General features: G+C 45.5%; 1 protein-coding gene across 3 annotated transcripts in view; it reads right to left on the bottom strand.

Annotated features, from left to right (window-relative positions):
* The window catches only part of LOC135202419 (cysteine and histidine-rich domain-containing protein morgana-like), a 262,246-nt gene that overhangs the window by 34,445 nt on the left and 205,753 nt on the right, over positions 1 to 22,048 (bottom strand). For all 3 annotated transcript variants that reach the window (XM_064231811.1, XM_064231810.1, XM_064231812.1), the window contains exon 6: positions 11,477 to 11,662. In XM_064231811.1, coding sequence (XP_064087881.1) covers positions 11,477 to 11,662 — 186 coding nt within the window. The remainder of the gene's footprint in view (positions 1 to 11,476; positions 11,663 to 22,048) is intronic.

Here is a 22,048-nt window from a genome sequence, read left to right on the forward strand (position 1 = left end):
AGTTGACACTATTTAGGGGCTGCCCTTGGCATATTTAACTGAATTATTTAGGTTTTTATGAGTCGACGACCCACACGGCGCCGGCCCCGAGCCATCACAGCAGCGCGCTCCTTTGTGTCTCCTCATTTCGTGTCTCGCGTGGTTTCCCATACCGAGTGAGCTAGATTTATTATGGCAGTATTGTTATGTTATTAATTGTGATGCATTATTGACGTTTTAGTCTCTACACGGGGGATTTTACCAAGCACGTGTTCCCGCTTCGTAGCCTATCGGAACCCTACCGACCCAGTTTTCATGCATGCATGTTCCTTGTTGGTTAGGTCACCTTGTTAGGCTCTGTTATGTTTATGCTAGTCCTACTTTTAGTCCTAGCCTACCCTGGCCGCCTGTCCCGCGTTTATTCGTCACGACACTAGGCCAGCTGCTCGGAGTTACCAGGTCTTGAGGTCTTGACCACCCTTCCCGGTTGGTCCTACCTAGTCCCTCCAGGACGTTCCTCTTTCTCTTCACCTCATTTTATTTCCCTTTCCCCCCTTGTAAACTGTACATTTCATTTTATTTAATTTCATATCTGTGAGTCGGCTACGGTTGGTCTATAGGCCTTCCTTTCGCCTGACCTTCTTCACCTCGTGTGTCTTCACACCCAACCGTGAGAAGTCCAGACGATCACGTAGTAGCCACCACACTGCCGCTCTCCTCTCCCTCCCCCCACGTCTCCCACCTAAGTGGGGTGATATCTCGCTCACGCTGTCGCTGACAGCCGATCTGAGTACCCCCTCGGGGGATGGAGGGAGGTCCCCATGGGGACCCAAGGTGTGCGAGTGACGCTACCCAGCCGTTCTCATCCCAGAGTAGGGAAGGAACTCTGCTCTACCCAGCCTCGGCCGGCCACCAGGCTCGGGTGAGCTCGGCTCACCTCGGCTCTCTGGGCCATACCCTTGCCTTTAGTCACCCCCTCCCACCCGCTCTGGCGGAACCAGGATTCCGGCATAGCCGGACTCCTTGACTATTTGGAGACTCCGGCCATCAGCGGGATTACAGTATGTCATGTATCACATTTATAATTTCCTGTGTATTTATCTTAGTTTAAGCTTTCGAAGCCACCGTGCTTCTCCGGGAGCTACCCCTCCCTTTTAGATTAAGTTTTATGGCAGAGTTACCAAGCTCCACCACCTTACCCGATATCTCCCATCTCGACACCCGGTGCCTGCTTGGACTACTACTTCTCTAGTGTATGGCAATAGTAGCTACCCCGATTCAGTAGTTTTCTGTTCTCCGGTGTCACCGGAAACACTGTTAACTACTTGCTAATAGCTCTAATGGATTCTCCAGCATGGTGCATGGCAAGAGAAGGCCGAGACGGGGATAATTCTACAACACCGGAACACTCCGGTGTTATGGCATATCAACCATGGACATCGTCCGAACGGTTAACAATGGTACTCATGTATCATTCCCTTTACAGGCCACCCATTGTATGGAGACCGCCTGCAACGCCGTCCTCCAGGATCCCTGTGGGGACGATGTCTGCTGGACCCACGCCACCTGCGCAGTCCAACTAGAGGGTTCAGTAGTGTGGCACCACGAGAACTGTGTCACCTGCTACGATCTCGTGGAACGAGTCTCCTCTGATGTAAGTGACTCTCCGGCGTGTACATAATAATACAAGGTGGACCATTGTAATATACATGTCAATCATATGCCTCCTAAGTTAAGTTACAATTATAAGAGTTAAGTTTAAGTTTAACACTAACCCTTCTCTTACAGGGAGCCCAGTCTGTTCAGGATGCTGCTCTTTCCACCCTCAAGGTATGGGTGGGCGGCTTCGGGCAAAATGTAGCCAAGGCAAGACCATACATCCTCTCCCAAGAGATGGCTACTTTGATCTTCCCCGGGGGGAGGAGCAACGGCTACGTGGACCACGAAGTAGCAGCTCCCCTCATAGCATCTATTCAAGACGCAGTGTCCCAACACCCAGAGGAGACTTCGGAGCAGGAGGTCGCAGAAGAGGTCGTGGCACTAGATCTCGACATCGAGCCCATGACAGTGGACGGCATGGGCAACGGTAAGGATGCTAGCGAGGCAAGTTTTGTAGGTGCTCAAGGCCTCCCCTTGAGCACATCTAGACCTTCTTCCCCTTCCTCTTCTACTTCCTTCCAGGGATTCTCAAGGGGATTTCTATCAGCTGGATCGAAATCCCTCTTGGTGATCCCTAAAGTCAAGGGCAAGCGTGACTCTAAATCGCTGCCAAAGCCCCTTCCTAGAAAGCCAAGTACCAGCCAAGTCCATAAAACTCCGACTCACCATCCCGGAGCGGACAAACCCAAACATGGGTCTCTCTCCAGAGGGTTGAAGAGCAAGTCTTCCAAGGAAAGAGCCCACTCTTCCTCTGCCGGCCCTGTGGCATCCACCTCTAAAGGTGCGATACCGAAGGTATTCAAGGAGAGGGCAGAGCCCCCCTCCTTTGACCAGGAAGCATTTGCATCCAACATGATGCAACAAATGGGGGACATGGTTGGAAACTTGGTCAACACCAAGTTTCAAGAAATTCTAGAAAGGCTGGTCACACAGGAGACCATAGTCGCAGGTCTCCAGCAAGGCGTAGCGTCGGGGCTTCAACAAGCTGGCCAAGCAGCCCAAGGCCAGCTTATGCCGGACTCCTCCACTCTCCCTCCCTTCCACCCAAGTAACCCATGGAGGGTGGCTAACTACGCACCTTTCGTAAACGGCATGCTTACGATTGAGGGCTGCGGAACTCGAAGGATTGAGGGTTGCAAGCCCCTTTCATAGGCTATGTCCGTCTTACTGAATCTGCCTTGATCAGGGAGGACAAGGTCCCGAAAGAGACAGTTACCCTCTCTCGGAACCAGGCACAACAGGCTTGGATCCGTAACCTGGATGAATGGCAGTGTGTAAACACTAAGGTTACGGCCTTCAGGAGCCCTTCACAATTTTCACTGTGGACGCGGAGACCCCAATCCCGTTCACATCTAAAGTGGCAGAACTCACTCTGCAAGCTGCAATGAGAGATGAGCCTATGCCACAGCTCCGGGAGACGGAACCAACATCTCTGCTACTTCCCGGAACAGATGACCTCTGGGTAGACCTCCCAGCCACCTTCTCGGTTGGCAAACTCAAACCTGACTGTGCTATCTCTGTATTTAGTGAGAGACTACCAAGGCTGTCTGATGGGCTCATCCAGACAGAATTCGACGCTAGGACACGGCTTGTGAGGTCCCTCAACGTACTAGTCATGACGGAAGCAGCAGCTCTTATCTATGCCCAAGAGCCGTTGTTCAAGATCACTGCTAAGGCACAATTGCTAAGTATGCAATGTGACTTATATGATTTTGTTGTGGCTAGGAGGAACTGCAGGAAGCATGTCCTAGCAGAATCCACTATCAGGCATGAACCAAACAAACTCCTGGCTTCTTCGATACTTCGATATGGGGAGCGGATCTTTTTCCAGCCTCAGCGGTAAACGAGGTGCAACATGAGGCTGCCAGGTTGAACCAAAGCCTAAGGGTTGGGTGGGGATTAGTCTCCAAAAGGAAATCAGAGTCTTCCACATCAAATCCCAAAGCCAAGAAAAAGCCTAGGAAGTTCAGCCCTTCCAGGCACCGCAACAGCAAGCTTTGGTTCAGGCAGTACCGGTTCCCTAACCCTCATCCTCTAAGAGCCAACCACAACAGCAGTTCGTGCTGTTGACACAGCCCCAACAGCCGCAGGCGTCAACCTCCTTTGCTGTCTCCCCGGCCTTCAACCCCACCTTTGAAAGCCAAGCATTTCAGGCCTTCAATAGGTTCGGTAGGGGCAGCAGAGATAGAGGCTTCTTTCATCAACGAGGCGGCGGAAGGGCTACCAGCAGAGGCAAAGGTTCATGCAGAGGACGTGGAGGCCGCCCATCAGCAACCCAATGAGAACCTCCAGGTAGGAGGGAGGCTGTACCCCTTTCGTCAACGTTGAAGGTTCAGCAATTGGGCCCAAAGTATTGTGTCCAAAGGTCTGGGTTGGAGTTGGATCCAAGGTCCACCTCCACCCAACACCTTCTATCAAAAACCAACAGCGGAATTGATAGAGTATTCCCGCGATCTCCTTCAAAAAGGAGTAGTGTCAAGAGTCAAACATTTAAAATTTCAAGGTCGCTTGTTCAGCTTGCCAAAGAAAGACTCAGGCAAACGAAGAATAATTTTAGACTTGTCCCGTCTAAACTTATTCATTCATTGCGACAAGTTCAAGATGCTGACCATTTCACACGAGCGGACCTTACTTCCCCGTGGGGCCGTCACCTCCTCTATAGATCTTACAGACGCCTACTATCATGTCCCGATAGCAAGACACTTCCGCCCGTTCCTAGGCTTCAAGTTAGGAAACCAAGCCTACTCCTTCAAGGTAATGTCCTTCGGGCTCAACATAGCCCCCAGGATATTTACAAAGTTGGCGGATACGGTAGTCCAGGAACTAAGGTCTCAGGGGCTCATGGTAGTAGCCTATCTGGACGATTGGCTCGTGTGGGCCTCAAGCATCGAAGCTTGCCGCAAAGCAACCGCCACAGTCATCCGTTTTCTGGAATACCTAGGATTCAAGATAAACAGGACATAGTCCCAGCTAAACCCGGCGTCCCATTTCCAGTGACGGGAATTCATTGGGATTTGGATTCACACACTATCAATCCCGCCGTTGAAAAGGAGAGAAATAGCCAAGGCAACCAGACAATGGAGAGGGTATTCACAGTACAAGAAGGCACAAGGAACATGGTCCCTTCAATTCCGCCAGCTTCATATCAATGTGCTGGAAGCCATGGCGGTGTACCTCACCCTGAAGAAACTTCGCCCAGCCAAGAAATCTCATATCAAGCTGGTGCTCGACAGTGCAGTGGTAGTACACTGCATCAACAGGGGAGGTTCCAAATCAAGCCACGTGAACCACGTCATGATAGCCATCTTTTCACTAGCAGGCAAGAACAAGTGGCACCTATCAGCCACTCACCTTGCCGGAATAAGGAACGTGGTGGCGGATGCGCTATCACATTCAGTCCTACTGGAGTCCGAATGGTCCCTGGACAAAAAGTCATTCAGTTGGGTATGTCAGCTAGTACCAGGGCTTCAGGTGAATCTCTTCGCCACGGAGTCAAACCACAAACTCCCATGTTATGTGGCCCCCAACCTGGACCCTCTGGCTTGTGCCACGGACACGTTGGCTATAGATTGGAATCAATGGAACAAGATTTACCTTTTTCCCACGGTGAATCTTCTCATGAAAGTTCTGAACAAGCTCAGGACATTCAAGGGTCACGTTGCTCTGATAGCCCCCAATTGGCCCAAGAGCAAATGCGGACTGTGTTCGCTTCCTCAGGAATTCAGAAAGCCCTAACTTTATGGACTTCATGAAGTTTGCAGCACAGAGGGATGCCGATATCGATCCTCAGAACATCATGTTCTTAGAATCTGATACACGTGAATCAACCCTTCGTCAATATGATTCAGCAGTTAAAAAACTGGCTGCATTCTTGAAGGAATCTAATTCACAAACCATGACCACAAATCTTGCAATCTCCTTTTTCAGGTCATTATTTGAAAAAGGTTTATCAGCTAGTACCATCACTACTACCAAATCAGCTCTTGAAAAAGATTTTCCAATTCGGATTCAAGATAGATTTAACGGATTAATACTTTACATCTATCCCCAGAGCTTGCGCCAGGCTCAGACCTACTGAGAGGCCCAAGTCAGTGTCATGGTTCTTAAATGATGTTCTTAAGTTAGCCTCAGATACTAACAATACCTCGTGTAACTATATAGCCCTATTGAGGAAAACACTATTCCTCATAAGCTTAGCCTCAGGAGCTAGAATTTCAGAACTGTCGGCCTTATCTAGAGACCCAGGTCATATAGAATTTCTCCCTTCAGGGGAAGTGTTACTTTCTCCAGATTGCCAATTTCTTGCCAAAAATGAGGATCCATTAGACAGGTGGGCCCCTTGAAACATTGTTCCGCTTCCACAAGACCCATCCTTATGCCCAGTCACTTCATTGAAAGCTTACTTAGACAGGACAACCTTGAAATCTTCTGGACCTCTATTTATTAGAGAAAAAGGTGGCACTATTTCCCTAAAAGGCATTAGGCAACAAATTTTATATTTTATCAAACAAGCCAAGCCGCAGTCCTTCCCACGGGTACACGATATTAGGGCTATAGCTACCTCAATAAACTTTTTCCAACATATGAAATTCGAAGATCTGAAGAAGTACACTGGCTGGAAATCTCCGACAGTATTCAAACGCCATTATCTTAAGTCCTTAGAAGCCCTTAAGTATCCGGCAGTAGTGGCGGGACCCCGATACTGCCAGAGATAGTAGTAAGTAGTCCAGCTTATGTCTCTCTTTGCCTTCTCCTTCCTACCAGCCTCATTAGCATTCTTGCCTTAGCCCAGTTACGTCACAGCTGTACTGGTCCTTGGATGCAACATATTGTACATATTAATTAGTTCATAAGTACCTTCCATCTGAATGTATATTTACTATGATGATTTGTATTTTATCTAGTTTTAAGGTTGTATAGTCTTTTATGTTACCTGTTTGTAACTTAACATAGATTATAATCAACTAACCTTAATTGTTTTTCATTTGCCTTTTTGAAAATATTTTGTGTACTTCCTCTTCCCAAGCTTGGTATTTTCTCTGGTACTATTTCACGGAGCAACACGGGCCAAGCCCAGAAAAGGGATTTTGACGTAAGAAAAATCTATTTCTGGGCGAAGGACCCGTGTCACCCAGTGAAATCCCATCCTTACATTTTACCCCCCATGTATACCAAGCTTGGGTGCTATCTGCAGGAATGACGTCAGAGGCGCTAGCTGTAACAGTAACGGGTAGTGAGCCATAGGTCAGCTCCTCTCTTTTTGAGGTTTTTTGATGTAGGGAGAGGCTAAATGGAAAAGGACCTCTGGTAGTGGTTTCACTCACCCCAGAAACCATACCGACACCTTATAATAAAGGTGAGCAAGCCAGAATAATCTGGCATTTCCAATTTAGTATTATAGCAATATTTTACCTTAGAAATAGTGCTAAAGGAACCTATTTCACTGGGCGACACGGGTCCTTCGCCCAGAAATAGATTTTTCCTACGTCAAAATCCCTTTTTTACCTTTACCATCTAGAACTGTGAATGCAAAGTTCTAAAGCATAGACACATAACTAAGAGTTGTATTGCACCAAATAAATAGCACCGTTTGTTCATGAAAAGGAATTTACGAACAAAGAGCAAGAAAAAGAGTAAAGAATTTCTTAAAAGTGGTTGTGAAGACTTCTAAAAATAGATTTTTGGTCAGAAAGGGAAACGAAGAGATTAATATGTTGTACGGTTGTACGTATGTAATCTTTACACACTCCTATATTGTTACCAACCATTTATTTCTTTAAGGGTAACTTAAATTTAAAAGTTAGCTTAATACTTACAAAAAGACAAGTCTTTTCTCTCTTTTTCTCTCTCATTTGTACTTAGTGGTAGATAATTTTCAATTTATCTATTTTTACCTTTACCGTCTAGACCTGTAAATACACTGTTCTAAAACATAGATACATCACTAAGAGTTGTATTGGTCTAAATAAAAAGCACTGTTTGTTCATGAAAAGGAATTTCAGAACAAAGAGAGAGAGAGAGAAAAAGAATAAAGAATTTTTAAAAGTGGTTGAGAAGACTTTTAAAAGCAGATCGGAAGGGGGAAGAGAGAAATATGTATGTACATCATCTTCTCACACTCCTATATTTTTACCAACCATTTATTTCTTTAAGGGTATGTATCAAGCAAGCTTTTAAAAAACTTTTATTTCTTTTAAAAGTTAACTAAATACTTAAACAGCATGGTTAGGGTCTTTAGTGTTCAAACTCTAGAAGTATTTATCAGCATTTTTGGAGACCGTGCCAAACTTACATGAAAATTCCCCTTGCGCGAGGGGGACTGGAACCTAATCTTACGTAAGTTAGGGGTATTATTGCATTGGCTTGACATGCAAATCAAGCCAATGTGAGATGTCTGCTAAAAACAATCGTTTTCCTCCCTAAATACTTTAGTCTTCTTTGAGATTAAAGCCCCTTGAGAAGAAAGCTTAATGGAAGGGGTTCTATGTTTGCTATCCTACATGTTTGGACCTTAAGATCCAAAACACGACAGATGGGAACTGACCAAGCAGAGTCGGTAAGCCAGACACAAAGCATGAACCCTCTGGCACTGGTTTGGAAAGCGCCCAAGATTCTGCAGAATCCCTGGTAATAAAAAAAAACTCGCCAGTCTAGCGCATGCGATTCCAAGGAATTCAAGTGCCTGGCAAAACTCACGAATCTTGTAAGAATGCTCTCGAGCAGTCTCCCCTTGGCTTCCTAAGAGAACGAGAAGGGGCAGGCACAGCACTAGTCTTAGATGCAGGCTCATAAAACTGGGACAGAGAGCACGGCCTGAAGAGGTCACAACTTCAAGACTCCCAAAACGTGAGACTCCAGTGGAGAATGTGAATTGGCTCCCGCCCTACAAGTGGGAAGAGCCAACAGGAGAATCCTACTTCCTTGAAGAGAGGCAGCCCCTTGGGATTTCTTAAGGGAATCTGTTCATTGCTTCTCCAGGTACTCAGTTGAGACAGAGACACCGGGTGACCCGAGCGGGCCCTTGAGCAAAAAGAGCCAACGAAAGAATCCTGTCTCCCTGAAGAGAGGCAGTCCCTTAGGACTTTTTATGGGATTCTGTTCACTGCCTCTCCAGGTGCTGTTTTGAGACTGAGACACCCGGTGACTGAGTGAGCTCTTGAGAATCCGGAAATGCTAGACTCTGGAGGAGAATACAAATAGGGTCTCGCCCTACGCGCAGGAAGAGCCAACAAGAGAATCCTGCCTCCCAGAAGAGAAGCAGTCCCTACTGGACTTCTTAAGGGGATTTCATGACTGCTTCTCCAGGTGCTTGGCTGAGACTGAAGCACAAAGTGCTTGATCAGAGACTAAGGCACCAGACCAGGCCCTGCCCAAATACTGGTGTAGTACTGGCAGGTAGAACTGGGACACTTGCATGTTCTGGCTCTTTCTCTTGCCCTGTGCCTGAACCGGGACGGTGAGAGGTCTCTCCGACACAAGTTCAAGATGCTTGAGACTCCATAGAAAATTGAGCACTAGGAGGCCTCAGCTAGGCTGAGACCCCACCAAAGCACAAGTCTTAGAAGCGGACTTAAAAGAACTGGCCACGGGGGCCCAAACCAAGTCTGTGTACCTGATGGCTCCCAAAATCTCAAGACCCTGTGAAGTATGCTATTTGGTTCCCAAACTCTACCACCGGGAAGAGCTGGCGAGAGAACCTACTGCCTCCCCAAAAGGAGGAAGCCCATTACAAACCCTGTGAAGGAACTTCTTGGGGGGAAAGCAGCCTTGTTCTTCCTTGACCACTGAGCCTTGGAAGAGGAGGGGGAGAAGGCAGCATTAGATGCAGGCAAGGATGTTTGAAGAAGGTACACATCTCACGGGACTTCGTCCTTGAACTTCTCTCCGACATTTTCTACAGAAGTAAGCACAACCATCGCAAGGGCAGTTAGGGCAAAGCACAACAGGAGTGGCCCTAGCAACACAAACATCAGGAGTAGCAACAGGAGTCACCAAGGCAGCTGTGAAAGGAAAACATACAGGAGCAGCCAAGATGACAATAACTACAGGAGCAATCAGGGCAGCTGGGGTGAAAGGCACAGCAGGAGCTGCCAAATGACTGGTCACCATGGAAACTGGAGCAATCAAGACAGGAGGCACAGCAGGAGTAGATAGACTACAGGTACAACAAGACAGTGCCACACATTACAGGAGTGCTAAAGTTGAAAATCCTAAAAGAAAGGAAGCCAACAATGACAATACACCAATCTACTGCTGTGCCTGCGATGCTCACTATTAACCTGAAGAGAATGGCAAAATTGATCAGTAGAGAAGGACTTCTCTCGTGGTAAATGCCCTACAAAGCAGGAGAAGGCCCTTTTGAAGAGGTCGCCTGACCGCCAACAAGGGCCCCCCCAACTCCTCACCTGACAAGCAAGTGAAGAGGGTGAAGGAAAGATCGCTCCTGAAGGACAGAATGCTGTAAGGTAATGATAGGAGACGAATGTTACGCCCTTGGCCACCAGCCCCGAGAGACACAAACTGGGGGAAGGCGGTCTGCAAGGTAATCAGAAATTGTGGGTTTGTATATTAATAAATATCAAACAGTATATTCAGTATACAAAAAAGTAAGAAAAGAAAAATCCCAATGGGAAAAGTGAGTTTAACGACAGTCAGGGAAGAGCCCACGAAAATACGTCTGCATTACATGATGGCTGAAAGCAAACTGGAATGCTTACATCCGGGCATGCAGGCATCTCCGCCTACCGAACTGTAGATACTGCCTAACCACCTTGTTCAAGAGTTCAACAGCTGTTTTCCAGATTCGCCGAAAGTAATTCCTAAACTGAAGGCCCGAGGGGTTTGTATATCGTATAGGAACAAATATACACTTCTTGACTTCTGTCACCTTGGTGTAACAATCACAATAGTAATGTAGTTTCAAAGCATCCATTATAATTATCTGGTTCAAGTACAGTAGAACCCCGGTCCTCGACTGTATCAGAACTCAACACAATCAGATTTTGATGTGAAATTGAGTAAATTTTGCAGAAGAGCTCAAACAAAAAACTGGTATCCGACCCACTGGACCATATGATTTTTGTAAACAGAAGTGTTTTGGTCAGTTGCCACTAGTTGGCATTGTTGTTAAAAGCCAGCTTACCCTGCTGCTTTTGTTTTGAGCATGTAAATGTTTGTAATGGAATATTTCCTTAGGTTTTATGGCTTGCTATACTGTACTATTTTGATTCAATTATGGGTTCCAAGACAATCATAGCAGACAAGCAGAAGAGGAAAATAGTAAGAACTGCGACTAAACTTGAGGAGGAGATTATTTCAAAGTATGAAAGAGGCATTCGCATGACCAATTTTGGATCTTATCTTTAACACTTCATTAATTTACCATAATAATTAGGCTTGTTTTCCAATGCTTTATTATTAACAAGTTTTCTGCCTACTCAGTATACTCAGTATGTTACAGTATATACTACACCTAACCTAGCCTATGGTGCTCAGTAAACCATCAGTAATGTGGCCGAATTGGATGTAGGCCAGTTTTTCTTATACAGCATACATTTACAAATTTAAGAAAGGACATCTAATACAATAAGTATGTTATTTAACTCTGAACTTATTTAATTGTAATTTAAGTGTAATGTTTTGAAAAAAAGGCATAGGGTAATAATTGGTGGTCAAGAATGGATTAATCCATTTTCAGATATTTCTTAGGGGAAAAAATCTATTCGGATCTCGACTAAATCGCATTTCAACACTTCTTCTTTAATGGATTAGCATTGAGGTCTGAGGTTCTACTGTACAATCATACAAAAGGACAAAGTTTAATGAAATATCCACTTACCCCAGTTAATTCTATATCCAACTTAAAAATTTGTGCATCTCCAAATACTATGTTAGCATTTAAGCGTATTGGATTGGCATCGACAAATGAACTTGCACTATCACTCAATTTTGCGTAGATAGAAACGCACACGTGAGATCCTGTTTGATGCCAGTCGTATCTGCACGCTGTTTCCTTGGCTCCCTCCTGAGGATACAATAAACATTATTCATGGAACCTAGTAAGTAGTAAACCAACTCTAAAATATAAAAAAATATGAGTTTATATATACAGTGGAACCTCGAGATACAAAATTCATCCGTTCTGAGGCGGCCTTCGTATCATGAGTTTTTCGTATCTTGAACAGCATTTTACATGTAAAATGGCTAATCCGTTCCAAGCCCTCAAAAACACCCCAGTAAATTTCATAATAAAGCTAAATTGACCTATAAACAATGAAATACAACAACAATTTGGACCATTCAATACCTAACGCCGATTGGACGAATTAAACGTCGATATAAATTGTCTGTTGGGTGCCGATTGGACGTATGGTACGTCGATATAAAAATTTTTTTAAATTTCGCAGAAGTTATAGGCCTACTAGGCGAAAACTTTTGAATCACGCGCCTTGGGGGATGCTGGGAGCTCACGGATCAAGGCGTTTTATTTACAATCGTAACCCAGGCGCGCAAGCACAAATTTCTTTCTTCTCGCACTAAAAAGCATCAGCAACACATCACAGAAATGATTTCGTCACTATGACATAATTTTTGCACCATTTTATATTAGCCATTACATGGAGTATTATACATGAAAATGTGCACAATTTCATGTAGAATACAAAAAAAAAAAAAAAAAAAAAAAAAAAAAACATGGTTATAGCTTTTATCAGTTTTAAAATATTTTCATATAAATAACGATAAGTGCCAAAATTTCAACCTTCAGGAAACGTTGACTCTACCGAAATGGTCGAAAAACGCAATTATAAGCTAAAACTCTTATATTCTAATAATATTCAATCATTTACCTTCATTTTGCAATAAATTGGAAGTCTCTAGTACAACATTTCGATTTATGGTGAATTTATGAAAAAACTTTTTCCTTACGTCCGCGCGGTAACTCTTCCGAAACAATCATAAATTTTTTTGTCCAATTGTCGTAATGTTTGCACCATTTTAAATTAGGCGTTACATAGTTTTATATATGGAAATGTGCGCAATTTTATATAGAATACAACAAGAAACAACCCATGGTTGTAGCTTTTATCAATTTTGAAATATTTTCATATAAATAACGATAAGTGCCAAAATATCAACCTTCGGTCAACTTTGACTCTACCGAAATGGTAAAAAAACGCAATTGTAAGCTAAAACTCTTACATTGTAGTGATATTCAATCATTTACCTTTATTTTGCAACAAATTGGAAGTCTCTAGCACAATATTTCGATTTATGGTGATTTTATGAAGAAAAAAAAGAAAAGAAAAAAGAAAACATTACTTACGTCCACGCGGTAACTTCCGAAAAAAATTAGAAATTTTTTTGTCCGATTGTTGTAATGTTTGCACCATTTTAAATTAGCCGTTACATAAAGTTTTATATATGAAAATGTGTGCAATTTCATGTACAATACAACAAAAAACCACCCATGGTTGTAGCTTTTATCAGTTTTGAAATATTTTCATACAACGATAAATAGAAAAAACTCGTCCTTCGGTCAACTTTAACTAGACCGAAATGGTCGAAAACTGCAATTGTAAGCTACAACACTTACAGTCTAGTAATATTCAATCAATTACCTTCATTTTGCAACAAACGGAAAATCTCTAGCACAATATTTTGATTTATGGTGAATTTTTGAAAACAGCTTTTTTTTTTACGTCCGCACGTTAGGAATTCATGCATCATTTTGTGATAATATTTTCTCTGTGTTGCTTTGATAGTTTTACAATGTGTTATATACCAAAATTATTAATATTTAGTGTAGAATATAACGAAAAAAATTAACTCATTAGCTTTAACTGTTTTGCTCACATTATATATGAAATTTTTTTTTTTTTTGCACTGTTATATATCCCAATATTTATACAGTGGTACCTCGAGATACGAAAGGCTCAACTTACGAAAAACTGGAGATACGAAAGCCTATACAAAAAATTTAACGGCTCTACATACAAAAAGTTTTCAAGATACGAAAGGTTTCTGTAAAGTCCGAGATTCGCCTGAACCACCGATAACAATTTTGAAACTCGCGCCCCACCAACTTATTAGACTCGCCACCATCCTCCTGCTCTCCCATTGGTTCCTGATGCTAGTTGTGGCCATGAGATTTTTCTCTCCTATTGGCCAGCATCCCTCCCATCATGCATCTATGTACATGGTGGCAAGCCTTGGCCACTCTGTACCAGCATCGTTATCGTACGCACGCGGTATTCGTTCGGTCTAACGATTTCGTTTAGTAACGTAAATTCATTAGTGATTTTGTTGCAGTATACATACTTTATAGTGTTGTGCGAAAACTTTATTCTACTAATACGTAAATTACGTACAAGATAACGTAGTCATGGGTCCCAATAAAGTTGAAATTCACGGAAAGAAGCGAATGCTCACTTTGGAGACAAAGATGGAGATTATCAAGAAGTATGAAGCTGGTATGCGATTGAGTGTGATTGCCAAGGAATACGGCCGAAATCCGTCGACAATAGGCACCATCCTTAAACAGAAGGATGTCATCAAAGCAGCTACACCTTCCAAGGGCATCACTATTTTGTCCAGCAAGAGGACCCACATGCACGACGAGATGGAACGGCTGCTTCTTGTCTGGATAAAAGACAAAGAAATCGCTGGCAATACAATAACGAAGACAGCAATCTCCCACAAGGCCAGCGCGTAGTATTAATTAACGGCTGCCCGTCTTGATAATTATCTACTAATTGTTGCACCTCATGACTCTGTTGGCCCTGGTGTTCATCAAAACCCTGGTCAACCAAATGCTCTCTCTGCAACTGATTTGGGTACTGAATGTTCAGCTGCTGACCTTCAACATAAACTGAAGTGCCTTGATTATACTGGTATGCATGTTGTAAATGATTGCTCAACACCCTCTGTTCAGCAGGGAGTGGAGATTCTACCAACCTTGCAAAGTTGCCAGTTATCCCATGAGAGAGAACTTGATCACTTATCCCATGTGAGAGATCTTGGTCACTTATCCCACGAGAGAGATCTTGGTCAATCATATCATATATGTCGTCACTCAAGAGGTGCTCTTCTTTTTCCATTTTCTGTGAAAAGATATGAGAAATGATATTGTTATGATACAATAAAGTTTTGTACATACTTACCTGGCAGATATATACTTAGCTATAGACTCCGTCGTCCCGACAGAAATTCAAATTTTGCGGCACACACTACAGGTAGGTCAGGTGATCTACCGCCTTGCCCTGGGTGGCAGGACTAGGAACCATTCCCGTCTTCTAATCAGATTTTCTCTCTTCCACCTGTCTCCTGCGGGGAGGCTGGGTGGGCCATTAATTGTATATATCTGCCAGGTAAGTATGTACAAAACTTTATTGTATCATAACAATATCATTTTTGTACATTCAACTTCCCTGTCAGATATATACTTAGCTGATTGGCACCCTTGGTGGTGGGTAAGAGACAGCTAACTACTGAAATAGACAGGTAAACAACATATGTTGTAGGTATTAATAAACCTTGGTTCCTACCTGATTAGGCGGAAGACTTCGTGGCTACTGCCTAGGAGTCTGCTTCGCCTCAAGAGCCTCAGCGAGATATTGATCTATGGCTAAGAGTTCTTGTGGGTCTGCCAATGGGGTCTTATCCACTTACTCGGCAGAGCCTAAAGGCCTTTGTCATTGGGTGCTAATCCACTAACATGACAATACACCTTATTCAAGGAGCACAACACCAATCCCGATCACCTGATCCTAACACCCGGGTTAGTTCTAAAGATTGAAAGGATTTATCCCCAAACTCCTAACAAACAACCAAAGAACTCGAAACCACATAAACGCACGTAAATATATAGTTACAAAAAAAAATTTTGTACCAACCCCACAAGTCAGATACACCTCTGGCTCCTTACTGACGAAAAAGCGACGGCCGCCTGTGCGACATCTTGCGCCCCTGCCAGTAGAAAACCAAAAACATATCTAACAAGAGGGTTACGATACTCAAAAAAAAATGTTAAGGGTCGGTATTTGCTCCAAGTCCCAGCACTGTCCCCGCTGACACAAACGGGCCAAGAGAGAAGCATTTCTCATATGTAACCCTGACGTCCTTCAGGTAATGAGATGCAAAGACCGAATTGCATCTCCAATAAGTCGCTTCAAGGATGTCCTTCATTGACATATTCCTTTGAAAAGTCAAAGAAGTAGCAACAGCTCTTACTTCATGAGCTTTGACTCTGAGTATTTTGAAGGAGTCATCAGGGCAGTTAAGATGAGTCTCCGTAATCACGCTTCTTACAAAGAAGGCCAAGGCGTTTTTGGACATGGGTCTCTTTGGGTCCCTAACAGCACACCAGAGACCTTGTTGACAACCTCCCATCTGCTTTTTCTTACTAAGATAATATTTAAGAGCCCTGACAGGGCAAAGAGACCTTTCAATCTCTTTACCTACTAGGCTAGAAAGGCCTTTCACTTCAAAGCTCCTGGGCCAGGGCTTTGAAGGGTTTTCATTTTTCGCCAGAAACAATGTCTGGAACGAACATATGGCAGAATCCCCTCTAAAGCCCACACAAGAATCTAGAGCGTGGAGTTCGCTCGTTCTCGTGGCAGTAGCGAGGGACAACAGGAAAATACATTTCCTAGTAACACCTCTAAAGTAGGCACGTTGTGGAGGTTCAAACATATCCGAGGTCAGGAATTTCAAGACCACGTCAAGATTCCAGCTTGGAGTTTTCAGCTTACTAGATTTTGAAGTTTCGAAAGATCGAATAAGACCGTGCAGATCTTTATTTTCAGCTATTTCCAGGCCTCTGTTCCTGAAAATGGCTGATAGCATACTTCTGTACCCTTTGATGGTGAATACTGAAAGGTGCAATTCCTCCTTCAGGAAAAGGAGGAAATCTGCGATGTTGGTCACAGAGGTATTGGAGGAGGACAGCTTCTTCGCCCTACACCATCTCCTAAAGACTTCCCACTTCGATTGGTAAACCCGAATTGTTGAAGATCTTCGGGCTCTCGCGATAGCGCTCGCAGCTTTGCGAGAAAAGCCTCTCGCTCTGACAAGTCTTTCGATAGTCGAAAGGCAGTCAGAGCGAGAGCGGGGAGGTTTTGATGAATCCTCTCGAAGTGGGGTTGTCTGAGAAGATCTGTCCTGTTTGGAAGAGATCTGGGGAAGTCCACCGTCCACTCCTGTACCTCTGTGAACCATTCTTGCGTGGGCCAAAATGGGGCTATGAGGGTCAACCTCGTCCCCTTTGAGGCCACGAACTTCCTGAGCACTTCCCCCAGAATCTTGAAGGGGGGTAATGCATGGGCTTCTATGCCCGACCAATCTAGGAGAAGGGCGTCGACTGCAAAAGCTCTTGGGTCCTCTACTGATGAGCATAAGATTTCTATCCTCTTGGAGAGGAACATGGCGAATAGGTCTATGTGAGGTCTCCCCCACAGAGACCACAGACTTTGACACACTTCTGCGTGGAGAGTCCACTCTGTGGGAAGGACCTGATTCCTCCTGCTCAGTCTGTCTGCCCTCACGTTTCTCTCTCCTTGAATAAATCTCGTGAGGAGAGTTATGCCTCTTTCCTCTGTCCAGATCAACAGATCCCTCGCCAGTTTGTAGAGGGAGAACGAATGAGTCCCCCCTTGTTTGCGAATGTAAGCCAGAGCCGTGGTGTTGTCCGAGTTTACCTGGACCATCCCGCCTCTGACTTCCTCCTCGAAGAACCTTAAGGCTAGGTGTATGGCCACGAGTTCTTTGCAATTGATATGCCACGACACCTGCTCCTTTGTCCAGGTGCCCGACACCTCCCTTGCTCCTAGCGTTGCTCCCCATCCCGACTCCGAAGCATAGGAAAACAACACTTGGTTGGGGTTCCGCAGAGCAAGGGACAAGCCCTCGTTCTTTTTGAGAGGGGCCAACCACCACTTTAAGTAATTCTTCACCTCCAGAGGGATTGGGAAAGAGTCTGAAAGTTGCCCTGTCTTCCAATTCCAGACTTTCTTCAGGAAGAACTGTAGGGGGCGAATGTGAAGCCTCCCTAGAGGAAAGAACTGTTCCAGCGAGGAAAGGGTCCCCAAAAGGCTCAACCATTCCCTCGCTGAACTGTTCTTTCTCTAAGAAGTTCGAGATCTTTGACAAGCCTCGAGTGAGTCTCTCTTGCGAAGGAAACACCCGAAAACCCAGAGAATCCATCTGAATCCCCAAGTAAACCAGGTTCTGGCTGGGGATCAACTGTGACTTCTTGAGGTTTACGAGTAATCCCAGAGACTGTATCAGGCCTAGTGTTGATGTTAGGTCCTCCAAACACTGGCTCCCTGACTTGGCCCTGATGAGCCAGTCGTCCAAGTAAAGGGAGATGTTGATTCCCTTTAAATGAAGCCATTTCGCTACATTCTTCATCAGGCTCGGGAATACCTGAGGAGCTGTAGACAGGCCGAAACACAGAGCCCTGAATTGAAAGATTTTGTCCTTTATCATGAATCGAAGAAATTTCTTCGACGAGTGATGAATGGGGACGTGGAAATATGCGTCTTGTAAGTCCAGGGAGACCATCCAATCTCCTGGACGTAGGGCTGACATAACCGAGGCGGACGTTTCCATGAGGAACTTTTTCTTTTCCACGAACCGGTTCAGCGCGCTTACCTCTGTACGGTCTCACACCCCACCGAAGCTTCGGGACTAGAAAAAGACGATTGTAAAATCCCGGGGAGTGGAGATCCTACACCAGTTCGATGGCCTCCTTGTCCCACATCTGATCCACCATTCAAAGGAGTGTATCTCTCATTACAGGGTCTCTGTATCTCGCGGACAGTTCCCGAGGAGTTGTAGTTAGGGGAGGTCTGTCCTTGAAGGGGATGATATATCCCTTCCTTAGAACCGACAGCGACCAGGAGTCGGCTCCTCTCAAGGCCCAGGCTTCTGCGTAATTCAGGAGTCTGGCGCCCACTGGTGTTCGGAGGATCTGCGAGTCATTTTCCCTTTTTGAAGGGCCGGAAGGATGACCTTCCTCTCTTGTCTGAGTTTTTCTTTCTGGAGGGGGGACGTGTCGTAGAGCCTCCACGAAAGGGCTGCTGAGGAGGACGAGAGTCCTTCTTAGGAGCGGACACATTAGGGCGGCTCTTCTTGGCTGTCTGCACAAGAAGGTCTTGTGTTGCCTTCTCAGTCAGTGAGCGTGAAATATCCTTCACTAACTGCGAAGGGAACAGATGATCAGACAAAGGCGCGAACAATAAGGCAGTTCTCTGACTTGGAGAAACAGCCTTAGTCAAGAAAGATCCAAACACCGATCCCGAGCCGTCTTGAACTGCTTTGTCCATGCATGCCAGGACGCTATGGAGAACTTCTGGGTTGTTGAGAAAGTCAGTGTCTTGGGTCTTTTTAGCAAGAACTCCAAGGGACCAATCCAGGAAATTGAAGACCTCCAGCACGAGGAAAAGTCCTTTAAGGAGGTGGTTCAACTCCGACATGCTCCACGTCGATCTAGCGGACGCTAAGGCGTGTCGTGTCGTCTTGAAGAGTCAACCAGACTCGAGAAGTCTGACTCTGCTGATGCAGGGAGAGACAGACCCATGGTTTCTCCTGTCTCGTACCAAATGCCCCTCCTTCCTAAAAGCTTGGATGGAGGCATGCAGAACACTGTCTTGCCCAATTCCTTCTTCACGTTCATCCATGAATTGAGAGACTGGAGGGCCTTCATAGAAATAGCCGGTCTCATTTTCAAAAAGAAAGAGGACTTTGATGTTCTAGTACTGGAGAAAAGCGAACGAGGAGAAGGAGGAGTGGCAGGACTAAGCGAATCTCCGTACTCCTGAAGCAATAAGGTGGTTAAAGTCTTGTAGTTAGAAAGACCTTCATTCGCAGGAGACTCGTCTTCCGACACCTCCTCTAGTACGAGATCGGATAAGGGAGAACGTTCCCGTTTGGAGGATAAGTCTTTCCAAGACCTCCTTCGTTCTGTAGGGGAAGGGCTTCTATCTGGGGAAGAGCTAATCGACATCGAAGCTCTTTGCCCCAAAGTTTGAAAATCAGAAACTTTCCTTCTTACAAGCCTAGCAGGCTCCTGGCTCCTGGCTGGCTCCTCGCTCCTGGTTGGCGCCACGCGCCTGGCTGGCTCCTCGCTCCTGGTTGGCGCCACGCGCCTGGCTGGCTCCTCGCTCCTGGTTGGTGCCATGCGCCTGGCTGGCTCCTCGCTCCTGGTTGGCACCACGCACCTGGCTGGCTACTCGCTCCTGGCTGGAGCCTCTCGCCTGGCTGGCTCCTCGCTCTTGGTTGGCTCCTCGCTCCTGGCTGGAGCCTTGCGTCTGGCTGGCTCCTCGCTCCTGGCTGGTGCCTCGCACCTGACTGGCTCCTCGCTCCTGGCTGGTGCCTCGCGCCTGGCTAGCTCATCGCTCCTGACTGGTGCCTTGCGCCTGGCTGACTCCTGGCTCCTGGGTGGCTCCTCGCTCCTGGCTGGTGCCTCGTGCCTGACTGGCTCCTCCTGCCTGGAAGGCACTTTGTGCCTGGAGAGCGCCTCGCGCTTCCTGGTAGGCTCCTCTTGATCTGAAGAGGACCAATCACAAGTAGGAGCTACTTGTTTATTGGCAAGAGGAAACGTCCTCATAGAAGGAGGGCGTTCAGACACACCTTCAACTTTGACATATCGTTGATCTGAAGAAACGAACTTGGGGGGAGGAACCTCTAAGTGCCGAGAGGACCTCTTGATCGGAAGGGAAGTATCTTTCCTCCGGGGAGGATCCTTTGAGAGCACTCCAACTAAAGAAGAGATCTGCTCCTGCATGGCCAGGAGGATCCTCGTGGTAGCCGCCTCCTTATCCTCCTCGGGAGGAGGGGAAGGAGCTCTGGAAGTAACTTGTGGCTCCATGACAGCTACGGGAGACAAGAAGGCTCTCTTTGTTCTCTTGATTTCCGAAGGAGACTCTTCTGGGAAGCGTTCCGGACTCGAGTCAAGAGCCGGTGCTTTCCAGCTCCTCTTCAACGGTCGCGAGCGATCAGTATCCCTCCAACCGCATCTAGGAGATGAGGATCCTGACGATGAGAAGCACTCACACAGGACGCTTTTACGATAGCGATCCCTGGCAGTCTGAGGTGTAACAGATCCTGCTGAAGGGACGCCTGATCGGTGGGGAATCTCCACAACCTCCGTACGGCTTTCGACATTCCTTCTCCTCTGGGCCTGGGAGCTTGGAAGAGGTCTAGACCTGGGAGCATTGTGGAGCCGACCAGACGCCCCCTCCACTACACTGGGGACACTCGCATCACTGTCCACCGCATAATTCACTTCATCACCATGCTTACCTTGCAAAGCAGCCATCTTACTCTACATTATTTTAAAGGCAGCTTTTAGATCTGCTAGTTCAGTTGGCAAATCTGCAGGATCTGCAATAGGTGAAGGGGCTGAAAAAGAAGGAGAAGTAGCACTTCTTATAAGAGGGGAAGAAGTTCCCAAACTAGGAACTAGCTCGTTAGATCTAGAACCACTCAAACTTCTGGAGGAAGCTTTCCTCATTCTCTCTCTCTCTAACTTCTTCAAATAAGAAGTTAGTCTTCCACTCTTTCGCACTCAAACTCTCGCATTCTTTACAGGTGTTAACAAAAGAGCATTCATACTTTCTGCAACCCTTACATACAGTGTGAGGATCGACCGAAGCCTTCGGCAATCTCACCTTACAGCCTTCATTCACACAAACTCTCATCACAAAACTAGAATCAGACATTATAAGAAAAATCCAAAGCAAGTCCACAAAAACAGTCCACGAAAGCGTACGCCAATCCAACAATCTAAATACGTCACCAAAAGTCGGTCAAGAAGATCAATTGTCGATGAAAAATGAAAATCTAGTCAAGAGGAACCAACAACAATGTTGATAGTACCGGCAACAGAGAAAATCTGATTAGAAGACGGGAATGGTTCCTAGTCCTGCCACCCAGGGCAGGGCGGTAGATCACCTGACCTACCTGTAGTGTGTGCCGCAAAATTTGAATTTCTGTTGGGACGACGGAGTCTATAGCTAAGTATATATCTGACAGGGAAGTTGAATGTAAAGAAATCTTTTTTTAAAATACACATTGACGATCCCGAAATGAATACCGCGTGCGTACCATAACAATGCTGGTACCGAGTGGCCGAGGCACGCCACCACGTTCATAGATGCATGATGGGAGGGACGCTGGCCAATATGAGAGAAGGATCTCATGGCCGCGACTAAGTTGGCGGAGCGCGAGTTTCAAAATTGTTATCGGTGGTTCAGGCGAATCTCTGACTTTACAGAAACCTTTCGTATCTTGAAAACTTTTCGTATGTAGAGCCGTTAAATTTTTCATATATGATATATATATATATATGTATATATATATATATATATATATAATATATATATATATTATATATATAGATATATATATA

The sequence above is a fragment of the Macrobrachium nipponense genome, chromosome 30 (genome assembly GCF_015104395.2).
Source record: "Macrobrachium nipponense isolate FS-2020 chromosome 30, ASM1510439v2, whole genome shotgun sequence".
NCBI classification, from domain to species: Eukaryota; Metazoa; Arthropoda; class Malacostraca; order Decapoda; family Palaemonidae; genus Macrobrachium; species Macrobrachium nipponense.